We start from the raw sequence: 22,135 nt of genomic DNA, 5'->3' as shown, positions 1-22,135 counted from the left end.
AGTATAAAGAAAATTAACTCTATCCAAGCCAAAACCAGCACAGACTCAAAACAAATTATTGCAGTCAAGAAATAGAGCCTTTAGAACTTAATTTGCTAAATAAGAAGATTAATCTTGCCTTAATCTTTCTCTACAAGAAAGAAAAAACATCACGATAAATATATAGACTGAAAAAATCATATGCTTCTCACAGTTTGATGTCTAGGCTTTTTATTTAAATTTTTAAAATCTCTTTTACTATAAATATATAGTATTTTTATCATTAATATAAAGGGATTTAAATTTAAAAGCACTCATGAAATCACTTGATACACTAGCAATACAAGGACTAAAACCATGATTATATTCAGCAGGCAGGTCCACCAAGACCTAAGAAGTCACCTGTATATACATCTTCCCAACACCTGACTGGTGTCTGCTTCCTGGCAGACCTGCCAAAATCCAATCCTTTGATTACACCACTAAAGTTCACATCCATCATCCAGAACCCATTAAAAATAAAGACTCACTGAAAGTTAGCCAAGTGCATGTTTACAGGGAGTAGAAGACGCCTAACAAGAATATTTCAAGTGAGGCAACATAAGAACTTAGGTTTAACATTTTGATTTCCTACTACCCACATTTACAACAGTGCTTTTACCTATACTACTTCCTTATTCAGAAGACCAGAATTCATTATCAATTGTTATGACAGCAGGACACCCTTTTCCAGTCTCACCTCCAGTGAGCATTTACAGCAATAACAATTATATTTTAAATACTGATGTCCAGTGAAATGCTGAGATAAGCAGAGTTAAAAGTCAAAAACTAAACAGCGTAACACTCTACACAAGCAAAATATCAAGAACTGGATTTATACTGATTAAAGTCTTGTTGTCACACTAGGTTATAGACATCTAGTACAACCAGTGTTTAGTAAGTGAAACATTTCATGACAGCACCATCAGCACATCTCCAAATTCCCATAAGCACTGCAATCATTACTGAAAGCAGAGACCCAGATTTTAAACGTTTAAACTGCTGAAAGGCATAGCATGAACCACAGCTGTAAGGACTCACTGAATTCTACCACTCGAAAACTCTTGCACAGTACTACCTTTTGACATGTTATCAACTTTCCCATTTTATTCTCAAAAGTAATTTAATTCCTTCTCCTCCTTTCCCAAATAAAGTCTTCATACCTTGAAATTTGAGGTTTTGGATTTAAAAAATTTTATAAAGGCATTAGCACCTTATTTTCAACTTGTCACATTTCAGAAATATGACATCTTTTGTACTTTTAAGCCTGTATTACAAATTCCTTTTCAGTTCCTTTGAGAATCCAGACATGTTCCCACTCCATCGCATGCCAGAGTGTCTTGCTCTCTTGGTGGTCAACAGAAGAAACATTTTCCTCTCTGGACTGCTAAGTATTAGCTTTCAAATTAGCTTATACAGCCAGTGTCACATCACAACTCACTGTCCTTTGAATTGTCTACAGCATTGGAAAGTAGTGCTGAGCTCTGCACCAAACAGTCAGCCATCCATCCTTGCTGTTGCTATCCAGGCTAAAATGTTGAAGGCTTCTTCTCCTTTTACTCCACTGACCCAATACCTGCTTTACTAACCCCTGTAGTCAGGAGCTTTGCTTCACTAAAACTAAAGGTCTTTCACCAGGCAGATCTTATTACTGTTAACACTTGCTAGATTACACAGCTAATCTCTCTAAGGGAACCATGCAGGTGTTCTGTGAAGACTAAAATGGACATCAACTTTCAGAAAAGTGTTAAAGAAGTACTGACCGCCTTCTGGCAAGACTGCCTGTACTCTTTCTCAGGCAGATTAAATGTCTGTTCCGGTCTTTAACTGGTGTAGCAGCAGCTAATTACCCAAGAGCAAAATGATCTCCTATGACTCAATGCGCACATTTTAACATGAAACATCTCCATGTACTGAACTTCAAACTTTATCAGTTAAAGTTTTTCTTCCTTTTTTTTAAATGTAACCTATACCTCACAATATATTTGAAACAAATCTATGTGAACTCTGACATGATAAATATCACTCACTTTTTATTGGCTTGGGGGTGAGCAAACTGCAAATTTGTATCTGAAAATACAAAAGAGCAAAATGGAGGACTTGATCTATATTTTTTTGGTGGTATTCAAGCTAAAATACAATATCAGAGCATTCAAATTCAAACTGAGTTAATCTGCATCCTACGAAGTTAAACAAGTCTGTAGAATATGGTCATTATTTAGCTCTTCTATGCTTATTATTTAATTCTGACACTAACAGAAAATGTATACCTACTCATGCTTTGACTGAACCTGTCTCCCAACACCTGCAAAAGTGTCTAACGTATGTACTGCACTCCATCCAATACTACCCAGCCAGAGCTTATTCTTAGTATTAAAACATTTTCTAAACATAATCAGAAATTATTCAATGTATAACAGACATTTTAAAATCACCCTGTATCATTTCTATCTGAAACACTAGAAATTTACTGTATAAAATCCAAAAAGTATAAAGGGTATAGACAGGCTATCTGGCAGTTTTGTTGAACCTGTAAATATTCAGTGCTAAACTCTCTGAAACTATAAAACTCTGCTGTGAAAGTAACAGAAAGCAGAACATTCTAATAATGTAAACTTAATTTGGGTCTCAGTTAACAGTGACAACAAACTGTGGGGAGGAAAGCCCTAGTTAACCTGACAGCATCAGGTATCAGATGACAAATAGCTTACATGTGTAACTCTTTGTGGTTATTTCATTCAAGTAATTAACAAGATTCTTACACCAGGTTCTTATACAAAGCTCAATATTTCTAATAATCAGGCAAACACTAGCATTTCTAAGATTTATGACATTTGTTTCCTATCAAAATTATTTTGTCCCTCTCAAAGGGCTGTATTTCAGCACAGAATACAGTATGGTATTATTTGTTAGGAAAAGATATGCAAAATTTATCACACATTTCATTGGCCACACATAACGTAGGAACTCCTGCACTAGGCGAGATCAAAGGTGCAGCTAACAGCAACCAGAAGTGATGTCTAAGGAAAAAGAAAAACCAGAGTAGTACTATGGAGTCATCCTTCCCTGAATATTCTCTCACCTTCTGCAAAGGCTGGCTGTTACCCTTAGTAGCTGTTGTCATCCTCCTTTACCTCTTACTACCTCAAAAATGCTCAGCCCCTTAGGGAGAAGAAAAAAAAAAATCATTCCATTTTACCAATTCACTTGTATCAGATAAGTTTACTTAAGGCAAAACTGATGCTCTAGACTTTTAGGACAGCCCTTATCCTCATGCAGGATCATGCTGAAAATACGAAACCAATGAAATATGTAACTGGAAAACACTCTGACCACTGAATTCCAATTCCCTACAATTGCAGGCATCATTATCCTATTTCTGTTTATAAACTCCACCTTAAAACCATGGAGTTTGCTACTATTCCTCAGCACAGACCAGGAAGGGCAGCTCTAGTGTGTTTTTGGTGGGCTGAGTTGCTAAGGAAAGACACTGAAGCACTCGCTGCTAAACCAAGTTTCTAAACTTAGGTATGCTACATCATATGTTTGAGTTAGAAGGTGGAACCAAAACCCAGACTATCTTCCAACTAAATTAACTATTATTCTCATCCTTAAATATGAACCTTACTATTTTGACTCTGTGTTATCAACATAAGATACTTTAGAGGAAAAAAAAAAAATCTTCGTCAAATGACAGAAGGTAATGTTCAACATAAATAAAAATCCCCACCCAGTAGTGTCACTTGATTATGAAGTTAAAAAGATATTTTCATTATATACTGTAAAGGTTTTAGAGGCATGTTTTCAATCTGCGCCCACAGCTTGTAATTCCTGTACTCATACAAATCATGGATCTGTTTCAATAGCCTATCTTTCAGCTGGAATATCTGTCCCATGACTGAGCTTAGCACCTCTTATCCAAGAAGCTATTTTTGAAAAAGCAGAGTGAGTATACTTAAATCAAACCTGCAGAGGGAAAGGATACTACTGAAACCACATTCTCTGAGGAAAACATGCATGCTTATGCTACTGGACTGACACATATGGCATCTGTACAGTATAACATCCAGCAAGTTGCAGATCTGCAAGACCAATGCTTTCTGTCAGCCACACAGTCATCAACAGAAATACTGTGTGAAGGTCAGAAGCAGTAGGCTTTCATGTATTAATGCAAAGTTTTATTTTTTTATTCTGGAATTAGAAGAGTGGGTAAAATCCAGGTCCAAGTAAACTCAGCTGTCAAACTCCTATGAATTCAGTAGGGTCTGAGGAAGAATCCTTCAACTGGTGGACACAGCATACACAATTTTGCACTGGAATGTGGATACAGTGCCTAAGACAAATACTACATTAAAACCAGACTGACAGTCCAGCACTGAGACTTAATATTGACACTGATGAACTCAATTTTCATTAAAAATAGCAAAAAAATGAAATAAATGGAATTTCACACAAAGGTTGCTGTTCTAGACTACACACAGAACAAGTATGAGAACAAAGTGTGCTTGCAGCATCTCTCTAGAGCTGTACAATAATTTTCATCAGAAAGTGAATTCAATACCAAAACACACCATCCATAACACTACAAGATTTACCACCATCCACAAACAGACAAATGCTGCCTGGCAGGCACCTCTGAGTTTGCAACATAATGAAGTCCACAGTTAGCAAAAAGAAAGATGAAGCCCCTCAAGAGGAACTGAAGTAAATAAGTACCAAAGGGCATGCAGTACCTCTTCTCCAACACACTGCTCTACATAGTTCAGTTAAAACATGCCTCGACATTCGACAGTCCCATTGATCCTATGACTTGTGTACACAGCAACATTTGTTCAGCCACTTGTCCTTCCATGCAAGTCTTTATGCATCAGCAAAGCGAAAAGAAAAAAAAAATACTGCTATAAATAGGAAATATGGAGTTTAAAACCCATATTTGACATTATTATTATTGTTATCATTAAATTAGCAGCCAGGTTTCAAGAAGATGACATCTTTAAAGAGATCTGTAGTAAATACAAAAATACAAATAACTAAATAGAAATTAAAAGCCCAGTCAGCAGCTTGCAATGCTCCCCTTCACTCTACCAAAATTCCTGCAGGACCTGGTTCCAGGAAACATTCCCTGAGATTCCAGCTTCCTGCAGACCCAGATACTTTCTCTCATGTTACGACTGCAAACTGACATCCTCTTTCAAAATAGCTGTCTTACCATTCTCTGCATCAAAACATTCTCCGCCTCTGTTAAAAAGTTTTTCCATCTTAAAAAAAAAAAAAAAAGAAAAAAACAGGGAAAGAAAGTGACCATAAACTCTAAAAAAAAAAAAATATAAATCCTCTTTCTAATCCAAGCTAATTTTAAAAAAACACTGGGAATGAAAGACTCTGACTTCCCCTGTTGTTTGGGAAGTACAACATTTGGCCATATATGTCTTAAATGATACATTTTAATTTCTCTGCTTTTAATGTAAATTCACTTATTTTATTTGCATATGGTTAGAGAGCAGTTCCTATGTATTTTGAAAGAATATACTCTAGTTTTTACATAAGCAGTTACAAAACCAGCCCTTTAGTGGAAACATAAACTGTGGAAAAGAACTACTATCTTGAGTAAATACCAGAGATTTACAATAATAACATGAATTTACTTCCAGGTAGCATGCCCAATCAAGCATGTATAGTTGCTGACCTGAAAGACAAAAACTTGTTTCTATACACACAGCCATTGCTTATGCCCCCTAAGTGCTTGAATGAAGATGTTTACCCACAACTGAAACTAGCCCTTGTGTAAAGGCAGTTACTGCCCTTCAAACGAGTGATGGGCAGCAAGTAACTGAGTGATTAAGATTCGGTATTTTCTTGGATGCAGAGGAAGAACATTTCAGCATTAAACTGTCGGAATTGTTGGGTGTTTGATAGACAGGATGAAGAGGTAGCAGAGTAAAGAAAGAAGAGTTGGATACATTTTTCCTTTTATAAATGTAGCACAGTGCTATAACCTCTTCTCTCATATTACTGATTATCATCAATGTTGAAGATAACCCGAGCATTCAAGGATCTCTTGAATATTCTTTACCCCAAACTCAACGATTAGAAACAGGCTATGTTCTTCTATTTCCCAATTTAGCAGTAAAAATATCCATAATAAATCAATAGTACTTTAATTAATGACAGTAGTACTAGGTCACTTTATAAACACAATGCCCACAATTGAATCATATCATTAAGCACACAGCAGTCTTTAAAGACTGAGTTGCTTATGACTGATACTTAACTTCACCATTTCACACCTACTGTCCCACTTTGGGTATTTGCACAGTGTATAGCTGGAACAGAGATACTCAGACCATACCCACTAGATCCTGGTTGCAGTTTACAACAGGAGGACTCTTTTTACATCTCAGCAACCCTTTTTACCTATACATGGCTTCACAGCAATTTCAAAGGTTTGCAATTTTAAAGATTCAAATATTGGTGATCTGTATGTATTGCAATGGCTGAATTATTCTTCTCTAATTTTCGAAATTCTATCTTTTACATGTCCAAGAACAATCTAGCCATTCTACACCTGCTTTATCATTACTAGAGAGAAATAAGGGCCTCTGGAGAGATACATCCTGAAACATCTTGAAACATTTATCCTACAGTCAGATAGAGTACTCTGGAGATGCTCTCAATATCTCATAATCTCCAATGATTTCAGACTTATATGTCTAAATTTAGTTTCAGAAGAGTCTAGCTTTAAATGGAAACCAAACACCTTGTGCCTAAACTGGGTATTAATTCTACAAGTGAAAATAAATTTCTGTCAATTATAAGACAACTACTTGAACTGCAAATAATCAACCACCTAGTTGATCAGTTCCCTAAAATTCAGCTGCAAGAAATCTTGCTCATGGCAATGCTAGAATAACTATGCCACTGTATCTGACTGCTCCTAAGCAGAACCTTCCTTAGCCTGCACTTCTCTTGAAGAAGTTAATGTCTGTGCACATGCAAAGAGTAACACACACAGCCAAGTCACTGTTAGCTCCTAAACTCAGCAGATTTTACAACAGATGCTGCTGCACAGTGCTAAGATTTTTTTTAGAAGTTCTACAACAGAATATTTACTACATTTATTAATTAAAAATCTAACAGCTGTGGCCCACATTATTCCTCACTAAACGTCAGCATTTAAAAAGTTCTGACCTCGTTACTCTAGGTTCTTATTATACAGAGAAAAGGGATATCCTGAAAAAAATTCAGCTCATCCCTTCCCACTGACTAAAGACAGGTAACAGAAAGAGACTTACATCTCTGAAATGTGGTGCCCAAGTTCAGTAGGATGAATCTACGTTTCAGTTTGCTACAGAATACTTAATTGTGTGTGCTAATTGGCAACAGATTTTTTTTTATGGCTTTTACTGTTGACTGTTGGTTTAGGCCTGGATCCCAGCCCAGTAAAACTACCAGATATTTTCAGCAGTCTAAGACCTGTACGCAGCTCTTAATCACATGTAATAGCTTTCTTGCAAAAGACATCACTTGAGTTTAGAGGAATGCAGTGATGACAGTTAAAATTAAATCAAACCCCTTGAGTAAAATGCCAGTTATTTTCAGAGATCTGCATAAATAGCAGATAATTTGCAACTATATAATTTCAGCTGAAAAAAAGTATTTTAAAGAATCTGATAAAGGTTTTTCCATGTACAGCTAGCCTCTGATGAAAAAACCAAAGATTTTATTTCTTTTCAACATCAAAGGGATCTTGAAATCGAATCCCACCATTCTTGTTGCCATATATTATTTGTTGCATCTGATACATGCCTGACTGTATTTGAAAAACTGTCAGGACATCAAGTAGTCAGGAAGCTTAGCATTCATCTACAACACAATTCTTTGTAACTAAATAAATTGAAGACTTTTGTTTTAACTAAACGGTTGAAGATCTATTTGCAATCCAATGTCTGCCATCAAAAGTACCTTGTAATTTATGTTGGAAAAAATTAAACTGTCTCTGAGATACTATTTCAACATCTCTTTCTCAATGTTCTCTCTTATCCTCAGGAGCTCATCGTTACTTTCTGTTAAAATAGTGACACCTCAAACCCCACATCGATTGATCTGAGCTGCTCCAAATCAGAGGGTTTTTCTATTTCACTTACTCAGTGGGAGATCACTTTACTTATACATTGCCTTCTTCCCTAAAGTATGATAGCCAGGAATGTTTTTTCCATGTCCCTCGCAATGCAATCACAGCAGCAGAAAGCAGAGCTGGAGTTCATCACTTTGATTATTGGAAGAAGAAACTAGAACAAACGAAAACCCACAAGACGACTGGGGTTGACAAAAAGAAAAAACATTTCCTTAAGCACTGAATGCCTCAAGCAAAGAAGCAAATGACCTTGTAAATTCTTCCAGGTTACATCTCAACTAGAAGTTTATGTGTTACATGGGAATGAAGAATCATAACTTTACAGTAGAGGAAATTCCAAAGTGATTTGTCAGAGCTTAAAACCCATTAATTTTAGGAACAGTGATGAACTCATCTCCTCTCTCTGGCAAGAATATACATTTCTATTGCTTTTCAATAAATAGAAGCTTAAATGATACTCTGCAGTTTTTTCAGCTCACACCCTCAGGACACAGATGTGAATCAGTGTTATTACAGTCAGAGATAAATTCTTTAAAGCAACTGTAAGCAAAAGCTACAATCACTTCCATCCCTCTAGCAGAGTTTCACTTCAAGCACAAATGCCTCCACTTCATACTCTAAAAAAAGTTTTACAAAGTATCTGCCAAATATTCTACATCCCAAATACCAAATTTACTTGAAGTTACAATGAAAGTTTGGATGTCTTCAGCCAGAACCATCACAGACCCCCAGTATCCCATAGGGTTTTCTTATTACCTATTTCCCAGGTAAACATTTTAACATCTTCAAAAATTATCCATTAGGCCTTAATGGTCCTGTCTACACTTATGCCCAAACAAGAACTGCTCACTACAGTTCTCTCTCACTCCTGCATCATAACCAGAATAACACTGCAGACCCTGTCCCCAAACCCAAAAGAGGTTTAAGCACTAGCAAAAAAACCCACCAAACATTCGAAAAAGAGGAAAAATACCTAATATCAGGTATATACACTTGTACTTCCCTTGACAGCTTTGTCATAAGTATCACTATGGTGTTACTAGTACAACAGACTTCCTTCCTAGATGTGACAGAAAACCAAAAAATTCAGTATTGTCATGGTTTAAACCCACACGAGTCAAACCCCACGCAGCCACTCACTCACCCTCCCCTACCTGGGGGTGGGGAAGAGAATTTGAGGGGTAAAGAGAGACTTGTAGATTTAGATAAAAACAGTTTCGTAATTGAAATAAAACAATAACAATAATAGAAAGTACAAATGGGTAATGCACAATGTGATTGCTCAACACTCGCCAACTGATACCCAGCCCATTCCCAGCTAGTGATCCTGAAAACCAAGATCCCAAAACTGCAATCCTGGAAGCGAGAGAGCGCCCCCTCCTTCCTAGCCATCCCTCCTTTTTATACTGAGCATGACGTTCCATGATATGGAATAGCTCATTGGCCAATTTGGGGCCAGTGCTCTGCACGTGTTCCCTCCCAGCTTCTTGTACACCTGCACATGGGCAGGACATGGGGAGTTGGAGAATCCTTGATCTCTTAGCAACAACTGAAAATATCAGTGTATTATCAGCATTCTTCTCATAACAAATCTCATACTGAATCCAAAACACAGCTACTAAGAATAAAAATTAACTCTATCCCATCCAAAACCAGGACAAGTATAAAGAAAGCAGGTACACCCATAACAACATGTTTGTGCTGGAAGCAAATCGCTTAACCCTGAATTACTGTTTGAAAAGAACACTTTTGTAGTTCCTCATCTCTCATATAGTAAAATTAAAGTTTGTACTCTTACATAAGAAACTGATCTGTAAAAATAAGTTATTTCTAAATCAAATCTATTTTCAGGCTGTTACTGTGACTCTGTGTGGAATGGATTATTCTAATGAACTAAAAGCCCCAAACTTTACTGAGGATTTTTGGTAAATCAATGTAACAAGTTGAACAGATCGGTAACATTTTTGTTGCTCACTTTAGAGACCTCATGAAAGATAGGACACATACAAGAAGGAAACTTCAGACTGTAATTGCAAAAATTTCAAAACACAAAGGAACTGAAAAAATAATTGTTGGCAAATATGTTTTCTGTTATTATACACCTATGTTAAGACCTGGAAACAACACAAACACATATTATATGGAACTTTTTAAAAAGCTTTTTATATAGCCAAATTTAGTAGAAAATTAATTCTCATTATAAAGACAAAAAGAAGAAAATTGATTTTATCAAAGGAACATAGACAGTTTAGTCACATTCATTTCAATACAGTACTCATACCTAACACACCTAAAAAAGAAAAAAAAAAAAAAAAAAACACCAAAAAAAACCTTTCAAAACCCCAAATATTTTTCCTAAAATATAAACCAACATAAAGACTATCATAAACAGATAAAGAACAAGAAATTACTACAATTCAAACTAACATGTTAATCACTACTGAATATTCTTATAACACATACAAGTCAAATGACTGAACGCTGTTTTTTTTGTTCCCCCCATGAAACACACTCTTATCATTTCCTGGCTGCTATTTGACATTTAACTGGCAGAGGGTGCGTGGGTGGAAAAGTGTTCTTTTTCTAGTTCAAGTATTTTAGGAGAAAGTCATTGGGTGAGGAACACAGCATTTTAAAATATAAATTCAGCCTGCAACATGAAATTGATTACTAGACTAAGACAACTTCCTAGCCACATATACAACATAATTTAGCATTCTAATTCAACAATTAACAAGATGAATCAATAGACTGGGGGAGGAGGGAGAAGACTTGCCTCAATACAAATTACAGTTTTCAAAACTCTGGACCAGCAAGCTTACTGTACTAGGAAAAAATAACAAATTAAGAAAAGACATTTCCTCAATTGAAGTATCATACATTCGTTACATTAACAGTCTGCTTGAAACATGCAGACAGATCAAACTTGCTAACTATCAACAAATCCTGAGAGTTTGCTCTATAAGCCTGCACAAAACCTCACAGCTCAGCACATGTGTTGTAATACTCTTCCCTGCAGAAGAATGCCACAGGAGTTCTTGTCAAGATTTTGGATATAAAGTTGTAAACTTATTCACTACTGTTTTTCAAAGCTGATCAAGTTAACAGTCTACAGTATGTGCCATATGAAGAAGGGCATTTAAAAAAGCACACATACATTTTTTTTTATATCAAGTTATACAGATCTGAAATTAAGGTATGAGGAACCATGTATAGCAAAGCAGCAGTAATAATGCTTAAATATAAAGCACACTAACCTTCCTGAGCTAAGTTCCATTTGAGCTCCCCCCACACACGTCTTCCTCTCCACAATCCATTTTTTTTTTAGTGAGCTATTTTAAAAATGAACACTCACAAACTTTGAGAGCAGAAATGTTGATCTTAATACTGCACAATTAATCAAAATTTGAACAATTAAGGTTTTATAGCTACTTTCATACTGCAACGTATCTTGTGGTTACTTTTAAAAATGAAACAGGAAAACACTGCATTTTTAGAGATTCACCTGCTTTCTTCCCACCTTCCTTTTAAGGCAGATAGTGATGGGATACACAACAATGGATAGTCAATACATTTAATTTCACAGTCAGTGTTATATCTTCCAAAATCTTCCTGAAGAAAACTATTTCAACCCATTTCGATAACTCATGAGAGCCAGTAACTAACTGAAGGAATGCAAACAAAGGCTATGAAAACAACAGTGCTAGAATCTGCACTAGACTCTCTCAACTAAAGTCTTCACTAAAACAGATGCAAAAAGGCATGCAATTTACATCACAAATATAAATCTCTTAGTTCAATTACAAGCATTTTCACCTAACGTAAACTTGACCCATGCTGCTATATGATAAGGACAGCCAAATGACAATGTAATGCTTGTCTGTCACATGACAGTTCTTTTCAGCCAAGTAAAACTACTTTCTTATTTCTAGGAACAACTTCATGGTACATAATTCTAAACTGCTTCAGCTGAAAACCGTTAGCCCTGTTTCAATTTTTCAACTCCTAAGGAGAATTCTGTAGTCACATCAGGGTGTAGCAGACAAAACTTTGTGCAATGACTCATTATACAGGAACACTTGCCTTCCAAAGGTTATTTATATAACAGGAGTTCCATTTCAAAAATCGTATGTTTTAGCAATTTGCTGCACAGAATTTTAATACTAGCTATTTAGCTGAAAAGCATCTGAACAACTTTAAAAGTCTCACCACCTCCCACAAAACACCTCTCTAAAGATAGCCTTCTTTTTTTTTTTTTTCTTAGTACGCTTAATAGTTAAGGAAATACTGGTATTTTATGCAGAAAAGATTTCTTACCATTTGTAAACCACAACTGGAGACTGAAAACAAATATAAGTGATAGATTAAAACAAAAGCAAAAATCAGAATAAAAAAAAAAAAGGTCAACTTTTAAGTTGGATCAAAGTGCTGACAGTTTATGTTTGATGATTAAGTATGTTACCGGGTCTGCTGAAATGTTATAAAAGAACTTGGATTTACAATTTGACATTATAAACTGTTCAAGTTCAAACTTCGCTTCCCCACAGACACTTCAGCAGCATTATTTGCCACTTCTTTCTAAGAAGGTCCTCTTCATGCAGGCTATTGCTCCATTTCACTTTAAAGCTGACCACAGGCTTCCATAACCTCCTTTTTGTAGGCACTAGCACTTCTGTGGTTGCACAGTAAACTAACTCAAGGAACTGATCCAGCTTAACACTAAAGCTGGCAAAAAACTTAGTTAGGTGGCCAAGTAAATTCTAGTGCTGGCACAAGAAGGCAGTGGGAAAATGCAACTGGATGCAGAAAACCCTTTTTGTCAGGAGTGCACATTTACTTTTTTTTGAAACTACAGAATCATTCTTTTTAACTATTTAAGTCCCTAATTCTCTCTGCAATAAGTGTATCTGAATTCAGAGAAAAGCCTACAGAGCTGACAAAATTTAGGGATGCTCTTTATACATATTCTCATTAATAAGAAACTGATAGCAGGAAGAAGCTTTAAAACAGTCTAACAAAGACTGGTACATGAAGCTCGGTAAAAGCTAATGGAAATAAAAACTGGAAGTAGGTTAGGGATGGGATCAAATGACTCTGCAAGAAGACTGAGGACAATCTCTCTTCCTCTCCCTCCCATGAACCATATCAGATGGGTTCAAGAGGATATGGGACAAAGCTCCTCACGTGAACCCTGATGTAGAGGTAGAGACACAACAGAAACACAGGACTGTGTTAAGGAACGAGGGACCAAACCACGACACTGAGGTAAATGGAATGGATTCAGCAAGACCAGTGTACTTGTTGAATACATGCTCCCGAAGTCAGAAAAGGATTCAGGATTCTTGAACCTCACTTTCGTAATGAAACTTCCTTATAAAACAAGTTTAATCTGGCCTAATTCTAGTGAGTAGAGAAGAAACCTACTATTGCTGTCAGTTACTCCATAAGCCTACATGGCAAGTTTGTATAACCTCACTTTCCAGGCCTGACAATGATCCATTTTGTGACTTATGCTTTGATTGTCAGCTAAGAAAAGTCACAAAACTTACATTAAAAACATAATAAAAGGAACAACATCTGTGAAATCAAAACACAGAGAAGGTGGCAAGTGCCAGAAAGAAAAAAAAAATAAGTTGGCTTGTTATTTTCAAAAAATATACAGACATCTTTAATTACGCTATCGTATTTCCCTATCTGCCCCAACAGAATTAATCTCATTCAGTGAAAAGCCAAGGCTTCCTCAAAAAAAGTACTAAGACTAAGAAATGCAAGTGCTGTCCAGATCCTCTCTTTCTTTTGCTGCAAAATGAGAAAAGCATTTAGTGCATGGCAGATGGAACTAAAGAAGGGTCCTGGGTCAGTTCATGCCACCTTGGACAACTACAAACTCTATCAAACACATCAAATCGGCAACTGTCTTCCATCATTTCACACATGGTCACTTTTAGCAAATTTTTTATTTGATTCTTCTCTCTTATTCCCCACCCAACATTCTCTTTCTGAACTTTACAGAACTCTCTCCTCAATCAACTGAAACAAATCTTATCCAGAAATATCAAAGTGCCATATGATCCAAAAGCTATGCAAGTTATAAAATGCCAGACCTCCCTAAATAGTTCAGTTTCATAATTTACTAATTTCAAACAGTTGTTTAAAATAAAAACACTCTCCTCTCTTCTTATCAAAATACTGTTTCCCACTGTTCTTATTCACATTTGATTCTATGCTGAATACTTCATCTCTGTATATCCTTTGTTTTCATTAAGTGTTCACAAACACCAGCCAAAGATAAGGATTTAATTTTCTTCTTTGAAGTGGTCCAGTATTTCCCCTGAACACACAAAAGCAACTCTACATATACTACACTTTAAATTCTGCTGGCCTGTCAAGCTTGGTACACAAAACTTAGAAGCTGGCTGCTGCTAGGTCACAGAAAAGCTCCAAAGCTGCTGGTGGGGTGTCTGTTCTAAATTTCTTTAGGAAAGGGTAAAATCGGATTTAATTTATATTATCCAACAGTAAGGAAAAACAAAGAGAAATACGAGACTTTGGAGGTCAAAACATTCTGTACCTAAACTGTCTCATACAAAATTTCTTATTTCTGTTATCCTTCCAGAAGGATCATACTCTCCTATTGACTCCCTTGTATCTACATGTTGAAACATAACAAATCAATGGCATAGGTTAATTTATAATCATTAATTGCTGCTTTCATAATATGATATACTACTATAAGGCTCTGACAAACTGGTTTATGACACTACAGATGATATTAAAAAATTAGCATTCTTTTTAGAACTTCACAAAACCACACCTCAGATCAAGTAGAGGCATATGGTCAGCAAAAAAATGTTGCCAAGCTCAAAAGAAGTTATGCTAAAGGCAATTTCAGCAATTAGAGAACCTTTTGAGTCCTATAATTAGTGATGATTTGATAAATGGAAGATAAACTGCAATATAAATCAAATTAAGTCAAAGATTTTTATCTTACCAGAAACAAAATGCTGCCACTTCTTTAACTTTAAAAAATATGAACAGGACACCAAAAAATTGTTCAGAACACTTAAAAGTTCTAGAACAGGCTTTCATTACTAAAAACTACAATGAAAATGTTTTGACAATAACCCTGATTCATCTTCCTACTTTCCAGCAAGCTCTCATGTGGGAAAAAAAAAAAGTATTAGAACGCATATCCAACCACACTGTGAAGTGCCAACAATTGCAAAAAGCAGTAGTAATGTAAAATGAGAAGAATCTTGTAGAAGAGGCAGAAAAGGTCGACTGCTACTCTTAGACCCTTTTTCTTCCACAAAAACCCAGTCTTAACTGACAAGGTCTTTACAACTCCCACGTTTTCAACTATGGCTAAAGTTGGGCCAGCCGTCATATGCCAAACTATTTAGACATGGAAACAACACTAGCAATCTAAAATGCAAATCAAAAACAAACCAAGAAAAACACTAAAAATACTTGTACACACCTTCCTTAGTTATTCAGAGAAACAGCACAATTATAAAACACATTACCAATAGTCCCAAAACTCAGTAATAACTGTTACGTAATATCAGTTTGTTATATGAAAAAATAATATATTATACCTACATTTTTAGAGGGTCTGTTGCACCTAAAAACAGTTCAAGAAGCATACTAATACTTTCAGGTTAATATTTTTCTTTAGTAGTTTGATATCATATTCATAAACATCAGTTCATCATGTATCTTTCTACCATAAATATTCTGGAAGAGGACCTTTACATATGAATCACATAGTGATGCTTATCACATCACTATGTGAGAGAATGTGTTATGTGACAGACGTCATCTCAGCATAGTTTTAACACACTAAATTTGAAAACTTTATTTGAGGAACAGTAAGATATGATCAATTGTCCAACATAAATGACCTGTTCCTCTGGTTCTCCATTCCTAAAAACATCATTCACATGTCTCTTAACTATGGGGTACCCTTAGAAATTCACCCAGCTTACCTTCTTAACTACAAGAAATAATACTGAACCAAATTAAACTTATTTTAAAAAATAACAAAAAAAAAAAAATCACACAAACCACAATACACGTGTATTACACATACACTATGAGGCACTAGAACAGAAGGCAGTTTTGAAAGAAAATAATAAGGCAGAAGGAGAACATGGACTTCAGTTGTTAAGTACTCACAAGTTATTACTCTATTCTTACTCACACCCCTTCATACTTTCCAGATGCAGGCTGGCAGTCCAGAGTACATGGCCATCTGCAGTACTAACCATATAAACCGATTAGATCCAGCTTCGCACTAAGTAGCCATACACAGAAGTAATTTTTCTTATAAATCACTCCTCAGGAAATTAATTCTAACATGCTCAACTAACATTTGGAGAAAGGATCAGAAGAATGTGTCACGATGCCTCACAGTCTTCCTTTTCACTTTTTAATATGTTGTATAAAAAGACACCTACAATTCTTACAGCTACAGTAATAACAGCATTAACCAAAGTTCTAATTAGAAGTTAAGAAGATGATATTTTTGTTCTACGGCAATTAAAAACACACATTGTATTTCATAAGTCCACTTGTTTTTCAGGTTTACTGAGCACATACTTAAAAAACCCATCAGCAGGGATTCTTTGGAAATTCCCATCCCAAACTATCAATCTAAGATCCAGTCAGAAAGTTGGATTCTACTTCACTAAGAAATCCTCATATCAAACACATGTAAGAATGTAACCACCTCAACCTTCACTGCAGATGCTGCTCAGTACAGGATACAACCCTGCAGTTAGAGCTACCTAACCATTTTTCTTCCACAAACACTGGGTCTGCTTTCCCAATATCAGTAAAAAGCAATGTCTTTGTTGGCCTAACCATATAATTGGGATATTTGACAGGAAGTTCATGGAAGGGCTTGAGGGTAGAAAAAAAGTATATATGCATATTTTATTCTAACATATTAAACTAAATTCAAATAACTTCATAGTTATAAATCACAATTTCCCTTTTCAGACAAGCGTTCTGAAGTCTGCTTTCACTCAGAATGGTTCCTCATCCCTTAAACACTAGCAGTTTGTTCAACATTCAATCAACATTCAACCAAGAAATATGCAACTACTACTGAAGTCATGCTTTACTGAACATCACCACTGCAAAAACACTCAATAAAAGATGGGTTGATAGTTGTTTTATTTTAGAGCTAGACATCAGCATCTAGTAAAAAGGATACATGCTGACATTATCTCTTCCTTATAGTTGTAGCAGTTCAATGGTAATTCACAACACTGTCTGCAAGAATTTCATACAGCTTCCCAAGAGGAAGAAGATCTACCAGATCTCTTTACAATAGGACTGTAAGTTAGTTTAGTTAAAAAGGTGACTACACACCTATTTAGGTTTAGGCAGATTTTTCATTTTACCTTAAGCAGATTAGAAAATAAAACAACAAAAACAAAACCCTAAAAGTCACTCCAAACTGAAGCAGAAACTCAAGTGAGTCTGTAGGACCCAAAATGCTACAGTAGACTTGTAATTAATGTTTTAATATGGCATTACTTTTACTACAGTGATGAACAGTATTTCAGTTTCTATATAATACATGGTTAAGGATATGAAGAAAATTGTCTAAATCTGTTTTCAGAATCAATTATTTAAAAAACTAAGTTTTGTTCCTATTTCAGTCTGCAGTCTGCATTCTTGCTGACAGACTGCACACTGATACAGCTCCTGGTACCAGGCCAAATTTATAATTAATCTGGGGGAAAAAAATTCAGCATGGCTTTTTATCTGTATGTTGAAGAAAATAAGAGTCATAGTTTCACTTATCCAAAAAGATGCCAAACATAGTACATTGGCACATTACAGAAGTCACATTAAGCAACCAAAAGCCCCTACTACGGTAAAAACTACATTAACTTTTTTGGTTGTTTTGAGAAAGAGCAAAGTACATTTGTTATACCACTTAAGATTATGAAATTTCATTACTATTTTAAAAATAAAAGGCAACATGATAACTGGCTTTTAAAAACTGAGAGCGATAGAAAAAAATGCCACTTTCTCTACATACGTTTGCATCTTAATGACATTAATTCCAGTATAAATTACATATATATGTAATTTATATAGATATACATATATATGTATAAAATGTTGCTATGAAAGGGGAAATGTCTACTTTATTTAAAGACCATTTTGATCTGCAATCCCTTCTCATTGTAAATTCTGCTGTCTAGTTTTACACGACTTGGAAAAGCACCCACCTCTGCTCCCTCCCACCCCATATAATCAGTGACATCTTCCAAACATGCAGCAAAGCTATAGCTACATGTTAGCAAGTCTTTGAGTAGAGATCTTAATATTTTAAGATTGTAAATGAAATATTTTTTAGCACATGCATATTTATTTTAAATAGTTCAGTGTTGACATTTTAAATAACATAACTTGTATTCATGTTGAATTAATTCATTTTACATGCACAGTACAGAATATTCCTATTGTATAGCCACCTGCTTATGAAGGAAGCAAAGCTAATTTAGAAAACTAATAATTAACATTACGAACTCTAGTGTTATAGCACAACAGTATCACTTTCAAATCATAATTGAGCATACTGCCAGCACAAAAAAAAAAAAAAAAAAATCTTAATTCATTACTCCTTCAATAACCACTTTCTTAAAAATCAGTAACTCCATACAGTATACTGAATACTTAAAATGAATCGCTAAAGCAGCAATCAATTCCAAGGTCAGTGGTGGGAGGAAATCGCACCTTCCATACACTGCTGCTCAGCTAAAGTTCTTTTCCAGTCAAGAACCCAGAAAGATACCACATGTCAAATAAATGCTTGGGATGTTACATAACTTTATTTGAAAAATGGTTTATTACATCTCAGTTTCAGTCCCAAAAGAGTAAAAAATTTCCTATATTTAAAACACAGCACTGCCCTACTCAAGTTTATTTCATTGACCAGAAACCAAGGGAACATATTTCAGTTTGGAGTCCATATTGAGATGGATAAACTTGTTACCTATTAAAGAGATGTCAGGCTCTATATAACATCCACCGCTCTTATTTGAAATGACTGAAATCCATGAATCTCCAAGACAACACACATAAAGCAGAAGGAAGAACAGCAGTTTTCCAAGAAACATCACGGAGGCAGCAAAAAGACTCACATAAACCTTAATGACCATGACAGCAGACACTGAAGACCACTTTTGATTTAAGTGGTCCTTCAGTTCTCAGAAGACCTCTGTTGTCCAGATTGAATTTCATCTGGAAGATACATTTATTTGGATACTTCCAGAATGTAGCATTTATGTCAGAAAACAGACAAGAACCAAGATCTTTAAAGAACATGATTAAAGAGGGGAAAAAACAAACAAACAAAAAAATCCCACAAAAAAAAAAAAAAACACAAACAAAAAAACAGTGATTTACAATATGTCTGCCAACAGGTGTATCAGAAGGTCACACTTTTGGGGGAACCCTGCATATTGATCAGTTGCTTTCTCATGATACCATGTGATATGCATGTGTCTTCAACCAGCACTCATTCCTCTCTGATTTTTTGCCTCTGACTTGAGTCAAGAAGCCCCTTTCTAAATCTTCAGTTACTTGTACAACTTCACACAGGAATAAACTGCCATTTTATCGAAAGTAACAAACCGTGACTTAAAATAGAATTTACACACAGCACTAGGATTAAATATCTACTACTTAGTTACCAGCAAATAGTTACTATATAAAACCCTCCACAACAAATCTAGCTTCAATTAATTAATTTAAACACATCAAATCAGAACACTTCCATTATATTGCTGTATGATTACAGGGGGAAAAACAAAAAAACCCCCACACAGCTAACATAAGAGCTATTAACCACATTATTTAAGACTCACATCTCAGCTTCAAGCATTAAAACACTTCATCTCTCTAAAACTTGTCCTCGTTTTTACCATGATCCTTCACGAAAACTTGGGTAAAAGATATGAAGAAACAGGAATCAAAAAAGACTCTCATCTCATACCTATACATTATATTCTCTCCAGATGTGCAGAACTCCTATAACTTCCTTAGTAAAGCTAGAACAGCTCACATCAGGTATAGCAATCTTTTAAATGAGAACAGCTACTTGGACACTTATCATCACAACACTGCTCGATGCAGTCACTGCAGAGAGTACCTAGCAGAGATGCTGATGGCTATTACTGAGGAGTGGAGAGCAGGCAACAAAGAAATCACACAGAAAGATTTAGCAGAAACCCTCAAGACTTCATGTATGGGGACTAAGCAAGCAGCAAGCTCTGCACAGCAGATCACCAGGACAGACCAGGACATACGGAGGCCTGGATGAGCACTGACACTGTCAGGTGTCTGGCTGTCATAGTATTTTAAAATGTGTTAATCTTCCAAAGGAAAATTTACGAAGAAAATGTATTCAACTTTGAAGCTGAGTTTCAGCTAAAAAAAAAAAAAAAAAAAAAAAAGGCAGTTCTAAATACTTACTAGAAAGCCTGAAACTTTCAAGGACTCCACTTTCATAGAAAGCCTTTTAAAACTCACCAGTGATGCACAAATAAGGCCACCACAACCCCTTTACCTTAGTCCCCACGTCACAACCCTGAAACCAGCCAGAAACACCACCTCATTTTTAGGGCACTCCCTATTAAGTAACAGTTTACTGAAAACCGTAAAACCATTCAGATACTGATTTTGTCTGCCTCTAATCTCAACTTTTTAAAAAAAGGTTCCTGTCCGAGCTGCGAGATCTGTGCACGGTAGAGACCTCGCCACATCCAAGACGTGTGCGTCACTGGCATTTACGGGGGGAAAAGGAGAAAAAAAAAAAAAAAAAAAAAAAAAAAAAAAGCGCTGAGGTAAAGTTTATTTCTGCAAGGGAAACCCCGGCCATGACAGGTTCAGGCCGCAGGGCAGTCCGGGGGGCTGGCCCCACACGGCTGCGGCGGGGGCTAACGGGCCGCGGGGACCGGCCACCCCGGCGGCGGGAGGGTCCCTGCGACGGCCCGCGCCCGGCAACGCCGCTCCCGCCGCGGGACGGCGCGTCCCGAAAGCGGCTGGCAAACGGGGCCGAGCAGCCGAGGGGCGCAGGGGGATGCCCGCTCCCGGCCCCCTCCCTCCGGCCAGGCCGGCTCTGGGGCTCTGGCCTGGAGCAAGCCTCTTCCCCCTCAGCCCGGGAACGGGGAACGAGGGGCTGGAGGGGGAGTTGTGCACTGCGGGGGCGAGCGTCACGCAAGCCCCGGGGAGGTGACAGGCCCCAGCCCGCCCGGCGGCTGCTCCCTCCGAAGCGCCGAGGGGTGTTGGCCACTCACCCAGGCAGGCAGATCTGCGGAGGAGACGCTGAGCCGCACCGCCTCCTCCTCGTCCTCCAGGAAGGCGAGCGCCCGGCCCAGGCGGGAGGTCTTGCCGCCGCGGTGCCTGCGGATCCAGAAGAGCCCGCACAGGGCGATGAGGACCCAGCTGAAGCTCAGACCCAGGTAGCCCAGCACATACACGGGGAAGATCAGCACGAAGCTCCTCGCAAACTGCGACACCAAACCGGTCACGTCCACGCTCAGCAGCGGCGGCGGCTCCGGCACCGAGTCCCCAGCCGCCACCTTCTCCGCGGCGGCGGGATCCGTGGCGGACCCCTCGCCGGGGGACTGCTTCGCCGCGGCCCCGCTCATGCTATCGCAGCGGCGGTTCCTACCACTGCTGCCGCTCCTCCCGCCGCCGCCCCGCTGCTGCTTCTGCTGCTGCTGCTGCCGCTGCTCCTCCTCCTCGGGCGCTGGCTGCGAGCGGGCAGGGGGGGCAGGGCGGCGGCGGCGCCTCGCATCCTGCGCCCGGCCCCGCTCACCGCGCACCGACACCACCCGCCGCCCGCTTCCGGGTTCGGGGCGGCCCGGCCCGAGCAGCCGCCGCCGCGGGTGGGGGGGCGGTGCCGCCGCCAGGGGGCGCCTCGGCCCCGGGCACCGGCGCCCGCGCTGCCGCTGC

General features: G+C 37.7%; 1 protein-coding gene across 4 annotated transcripts in view; it reads right to left on the bottom strand.

Moving 5' to 3' along the window:
- ESYT2 (extended synaptotagmin 2) overlaps positions 1-22,135 on the bottom strand; it is an 86,299-nt gene that overhangs the window by 64,069 nt on the left and 95 nt on the right. For 3 of the 4 annotated variants that reach the window (XM_033009694.2, XM_033009695.2, XM_033009696.2), the window contains exon 1: positions 21,475-22,053. The exons of the other annotated variant lie outside the window; for it this stretch is intronic. In XM_033009694.2, the coding sequence (XP_032865585.1) occupies positions 21,475-21,828 (354 nt within the window). In that variant the 5' untranslated portion in view covers positions 21,829-22,053. Of the gene's footprint in view, positions 1-21,474; positions 22,054-22,135 lie in introns of those variants that run through there. 4 annotated transcript variants of the gene reach the window in all.

The sequence above is a fragment of the Tyto alba genome, unplaced genomic scaffold, assembly GCF_018691265.1.
Source record: "Tyto alba isolate M040663 unplaced genomic scaffold, T.alba_DEE_v4.0 Super-Scaffold_38, whole genome shotgun sequence".
Taxonomy (NCBI): Eukaryota; Metazoa; Chordata; class Aves; order Strigiformes; family Tytonidae; genus Tyto; species Tyto alba.
This window is presented reverse-complemented; position numbering and strand designations above follow the sequence as displayed.